Here is a 6193-nt window from a genome sequence, read left to right as displayed (position 1 = left end):
GCTCAAATGAAACACATTTATCTGTGGCTGCAGTTACTTTGCAGGGCTAAATTTTATTTATAAATTTAAAATGTGAAAATGAAATAGCCACTCAGAATAAGTTCACCATGTTACACAGGACATTCATTATTTAAACTAACAGACAGTTTGGCCACATGCAACATTTAAATCCATCAACATGTTATGCCAGGAAACATTAAAGAATTACTGCATGCAGACTAGCCATGTACAGCCATTAAGCCTGCAGTCGCTCATTTATAATCGTTAAAGAGTGTAAAAGTGTTTTGATGATGATTCAGTCTGTGCTCTGCAGACAAAAGGGGCAGTGAGTCATACAATTCTTCATATCTTCTAATGCTTTCAAGGATTTTACAATATTTCTGTGTCTAAAAAAACAATTAAACACAATACTTTTTGACAACCATTACTTAAAGATAGTGAATGGGATCTAAAATAAACTATGAAATAAGCTTGCAGTATGAAGTTTGTGGAGGGCGCTTCTCTTCTTCACCAGCAGGGGGCAACAATAACAAATGTTTTTAACAGCAGTTCAACAATCCGCAAAGCGGAAGTCACCTCTTGTTTGTCTTCCGGTCTTTCTACGCAGCATGGCGAATTTGGAGCATGGTGAGGACAACCCAAAACATGTGAGAATGTCCGGTGAAACTCCCGACGTGTCCGTCCCGGACCAGGCGACCCAAGAGACCCCAGCACCGGTAAACACTGCTGCCGCTCTCCCGTTATCGATCCCGTCGTTCGCCGCTGCCTCCGAGCTGTTGTCAGCGCCTTACTCGTGTCTGGTCGTGAACACCCACCGGAGACACATCGCCCTGCCGCCCGTGTATCTAAACAAGAAGAAGACGGGGATAAAGGAGGAGCTGGAGGCCGAGCTGCTCAAGTTCTCTCAAAGGTGCTTCTTTTTTCCCCCGCCGAAGTTTTTATCCAGTCAATGAAGCATTTTGAGCCGGACAGTCCACTTTCCCACGAACACAAACACGCACACGAGCTGTGATGTCCTCTAGCCGCTGAGTTTTCGTGTTGCTGTCTCCTGTGTTGTGAAAGAACCTAGTAGCTACTCATGAAACATCCTGTTAGGTCCTTTATCGGACACACACCTGCTGACGAGGTGGTGCTTTTAGGGGTTAAGAAGGTGGTGTTGGGAGGCTGTCACTGAAATGCAGACTTTTAGCTTTAATTCAGGGCATTGATTGTCCGGAAAATACAGCTATAGACACATAATCTAACTCAGTTTAAATGTGTTTTTAAATCCTTTACAGTCAATGAGTGCCTAAAGTCTAAAAGTCATGAACGTCACATCACCAACTGCTGTTTCTTCCTTTGAGAAGCTCTACCAGGTCTCTACTGCAGCCACCAGTTGCTGCTTATTTGTGGGCAATAACTGCATTCAGCTGTTTGTTCAGTAACTGAAAACTTGCTGTATTTAGTAGAGATCAGGTGACTGACTTGGCCATTGACGATTATCTCTGCTCTTTGCCTCGGGAAACCCTTGGGTTTGTGTGCTTCGGGCCATTGTCCATTTGCACTGTGAAATCAGTTTTGCAGCATTTGTCTGAATCTGAGCAGAGACGATCGCCAGGTCGTCCTGCTGTCACACCATCTATAAACACCAGTGATCTGGCTCCACTGGCAGCCATGCATGCTCATGCTTTAACACTTCCTCCACCGGGATGACGGATGATTTTGCTCTCTGTTATAGCTTTACTTTGGTTTTTCAGCCTGATGAAGATCATCTTTGTATGCACTGATATCTCTATGGGCCACATAATGATAGTTCCAGTGAACAGCTACAAAATACAAGTTTAAAATTCTTTATCTGCTTAATTTATTGTTTAACACAGAGAGAGCAGGCCTCTCCTGGCTAAAAACAAACAAACACCTGTTACTGTCCTGTTACTTGTGAGCCTCTGAAACTTGGATTAAACAGTTAATGTAATTATTTTGTTAAACCCCTTGAGTTAAAGTTTATAATCTGAACTTGAATCACATCTTAATTGTTTGTTTTAGAATCCACTGTGGTGCTCTGCGGAGGTAAAAGTACCAACAACGTGTGATTGTCTGCAAAATGTATTTTATGCATGAATCACTGCGTGCAGCCTTTTTAAATCCTTTCATACACCAGTCAGCTTTTAAAAGCATTAAAACCTTCTCCTTTAAGTAAAGCATTGTCAGTTTAAATAAACTGTTAATGCACGAGATGACCCTGTTACTGTTGTCTCTTTCAGTCTGAACGGAGTCCCCTTGGCCTACGACAACATCAGGATAGTGAGACACCTCGGAGACATTTACGACGACAGCGGCTACGTCCACGTGGACGTGGAAGCCAGCTTTATTGTTTTTCAGCCACAAAAAGGACAAAAACTACGGGTGAGATTTACATTCACATTATTTAGTAGAAGCAGAGAAGCTGACGGGACCTTACCTGACATATAGTGTCTGTTAAGAGAGACCTGCACTTTTCAGTGTTTACTATTGTTGTAATATACAAGTGACATATTAAAACCTGGGGCTTTGAGGCGTACCTGTACTTTGTGGGAGTGATAAATTGCCTCTGATAAAATACAATAACTAACAGCGTGTATCACGTATTCGTCTGTTTGTAGGGTAAGGTAAATAAACTGGGAATAAGCCACGTGGGCTGCTTGGTGCACGGCTGCTTCAACGCCAGCATTCCCAGACCGAATCTGGTTACTGTGGAAACATGGAGAGACGCGGGGCCGAGGATCGGATCGGAGGTGGAGTTTGATGTGACGGCGCTCGACGCCGACACTGCTGGGGTGCTGCTGATCAGAGGACGACTGGACAAGACCAGGCAAGTGTGCAGTATCAGTGATGATGATTTTAGTAGCTTCGGGGCAAAGCTAAAGGCCTCAGTATGCTCGCTGCTTTGTGGCTGCCAGTAGCATCATCACACCAGTAGTCACTGCAGTTTTTTCCTGAACAATAGGCGAGCAACTCAGACCTTCACGTCAGCGCTGGTATGGCGCTGGCCTATATTGATTGTTTTTGTCTTTGTGTGCCTCAGGGTGCAGGAGCTGCTGGCCATGTGTGAGGGCACAGAAACCAGTGTGCCTGCAGGCGAGGAGGACCCAGAACCCACCCAGAATGCTTCTGAAGAAACCCCGAAGAAGAAAAAGAAAAAGAAGAAAGTCAAAGAAGAGGAGATAGAAGAAGAGATACCAACCATATCTGCATGCCAGCTGGACAACGGTGTAACACCAGAGCCGAATGGGATGAGGGATGAGGTAAACGGCAATGAAGCCGCAGAGAACAAAAAGAAGAAGAAAAAGAAGAAGGAAAAACGTATAAAAGAAGAGGAGGAGGAGATGGATGTCTCTCAGGTGGCGGTCCACGGGAGCGACTCCAACGGTTACATTAGTGACAAGCCAAGCAAGAAAAGGAAACGTGAATCAGGAAACGATGTGACATCATCTTTTAGTGAAGATCCCGACCCGGTGAAACCAAAGAAAAAGAGAAAAGTCAAAATAGAGCAGCATGCCTAAAAAATGGTATCTTTACAAATTAAGTGAAACATTTGGAATAATCAAGGACATACTGAGTGTGTTAGTGACAGCGACGGCCCTGGAGGAATATCCTGACGTGCCTTAATCATTAAAGAGCCTGGCTGTCATCCCAAAGTTGGCTCCTCGCCTCATAAACATAATGTCGGACATGCAAGAGAACATGGAAATGAGAGATCAGGAGTGGGCTTGACAGATTTTCCTCACTTGTAGTTCCAGCCTTCGCCACATGGTGGAGCCAAACTGCTTCTTACAATCAGTCTGGCAGACAAAAATCCAGAGGCAAAAACTCACCAGCAGAGACAGTTTGATCATCTTTTGCTTTGCTGCTGTTTTTATGTTTTCTCCTGTTCAGCATTTAAGAAACAAAAGCCAAACGACTAATGCTGCCCAGCTGACTTCTAGACTTTGGCTCATGCTTCCATACAGGTCTTTAACAAATTGTTCTGATTGTGACTGCAAAGCAAGGAGAACATGTTTTACTTAAATCCACAGTATTCAGTGAAAGGCCTGGAAATGAATCGGGTATAGTGACAGTGAAGCCATGGAATATTACTTTCGTGTCGCTCACTTCCTTTTGTCTTTAAATGGATTTTCTTTGACTGAGAGCAGAAATTAGCTGACAATAAAAAAATATATTATTCTCACCCTTTTAAAGAGTTCTTTATTTTGATATTTTGTCATGTCTACTTTTCAGTGATGATTTGACACACCTGTGCTTTGTAAACACACTCCTGAACAGCGCTTCGATTTCAGAGAGACAGAAATTCCTGTATTTTTGCAGTGTGCCGTGAAAAGTTTTGCAGCAAGCTCTTTTGCTTTGACCGATGGGAGTCGAGTGATAAAAAGCTGAGAGATAAGACTAAAGATCTAAGTGTTTTCTTTACTCTCTCCCTCTCTCTCTCACACACACACACACACACACACACACACACACACACACACACACACACACACACACACAGAGTGAGGGAGAGAAATCCTCCTGCTTTTCAGTGGGGAGTCTAATTAGCTGTTAGGTGCTAAGAGTTGGAGAGCTTATCGGAAGCTGCCTAAGAGGAGAGATAAGGGGATGCGATTAACTTGGCTCATTTTCATCAGTCACACCTGATCTTACTTTTCTGTCATCTGCATGAGCTGCACCATCTGTGTGTGCATCTTTTTTGGGTGGACAGATCGGAGAACACTGCAGAGAGCCATTCAAATAGGTCTTAAAAAAAGGGCTGCTTGTATCCAAAGCATCCAGTCTGACAAGAAACAACAGCAAAACTTCATCGTGAACTTTTTTTAAACGGTTTATCAATCATACACTAACAGGAAAAAAAAACATTAATAAGAAAAACTTGCGAAATATTTCCATCCCATTTTTCTTTTAAATCTTCAGCTGTCTGTACACAGTGTTGCTTAATTTTATTGAGGCTTGCAGAGATGTTTTTAAGCACAGCTCTCACAGCATTTCAGTCAGGTTCGGGTTGGAGCTTTAGTTGGAGGAGGAGAATCAAGGGTTTGCAATGACCGGGTCCTTTCGTTGTAGATTCACTGCTGTGCTTGGGAACATTGTCCTGTTGCATGAACCAGACCGGCTCAAGTTTTAGCTGTTGGACAGATGGTCTCGCATTTGACTCTAGAATGTCCTGTCTCTGCAAAACAAGCCCAAATCAACACGTCTCCACCTCCGTGCTTGACAGCTGCTACTGTATTCGGCTTTTGGTGTTCACCAAATGTGACGCTGTGCATTATGTCCAAACAGCTCCAAATGGAGATATCTCAAAATCTCAAAAGTTTTGTTGTAGGCTCTGGACTTTTACTTTTACCTTGATTCTTTTCTTTTTCAGCCATTGCTGTACTTTTAATCATCGTCCTGTTGCTTTACTAGTCAGACAGATGGTCTCAAGTTTGATTCTTGAATACTTTGGTCCACAGAGGAGTTCATGGTCGACTGAGTGACTGCCAGGTTTATTTGGTCTTGTCTGACCAAAAGGACTGCTCCACTATTCCTGTAGTTTGTTCAGATCCAACTTTATAAACCCAAACCATGATGTCATGTTCTTCTTATAGAGAAGTTTCTTCTGGCAAGCCTTCCAAACAAACTGTGCTGTCATAAACTTTAAATTTTAATTTGCAAACTGAGATTTGTAGAGTCTGAGATGTAGCTCTACCTTTTTGGTGTTTTGTAATTTTTCTGAGCATTGCATGGTCTGATGCTGGGATGAATTTGCTGGGATTAGCAATTGTCTTCAATGTTTTCCACTTGCTAGTGATCAGTAAACTAGGTGCACTTGATTAGCTGCACTCGCTGCTTCTTACCTTCTTAATTCCTATGCTAGCAGTAAGGACAGACCTACTTGTTGACAGAGCTGCACAAAGTCACGTGAAAACTTTCTGTCTCACAAGACTGTACCTCACTAATGGTTAACAAGAAAAAAGAAAAACAAACATTTCAGCATAAAAATGTCAGTTACCAACATAAACCATCATCTCCTCAACAGACACAATAAAAACATTAACTCAAACTGTTTGAGGTGTATATGTTGGCTTCCTAAACTGGCACTCAGTCATTAAAACTGTGAGAAACCCTGCAGGTTAAGATAGCATGTCTAAAAGTTACAGATAAAGACATTATATCATCTTTGTTTAACCTGTGCAAGAACCAA

The 6193-nt window shown here is 42.6% G+C and overlaps 1 protein-coding gene across 1 annotated transcript; it reads left to right on the top strand.

Moving 5' to 3' along the window:
- The first annotated feature begins 571 nt into the window (after window positions 1-571).
- polr1f (RNA polymerase I subunit F) lies at window positions 572-4186 on the top strand. Its single transcript, XM_005928548.3, has 4 exons — window positions 572-910; window positions 2244-2385; window positions 2622-2830; window positions 3044-4186. The coding sequence occupies exons 1-4, from the start codon at window positions 609-611 to the stop codon at window positions 3519-3521; spliced, it is 1131 nt and encodes a 376-aa protein (XP_005928610.2). The 5' UTR covers window positions 572-608; the 3' UTR covers window positions 3522-4186.
- The last annotated feature ends 2007 nt before the right edge of the window (window positions 4187-6193 follow it).

This window comes from Haplochromis burtoni, unplaced genomic scaffold (genome assembly GCF_018398535.1).
Source record: "Haplochromis burtoni strain Fernald_Lab_line unplaced genomic scaffold, NCSU_Asbu1 Contig_116, whole genome shotgun sequence".
NCBI classification, from domain to species: Eukaryota; Metazoa; Chordata; class Actinopteri; order Cichliformes; family Cichlidae; genus Haplochromis; species Haplochromis burtoni.
The sequence above is the reverse complement of the archived record's forward strand: the minus strand, read 5'-3'. Positions and strand labels throughout refer to the sequence as shown.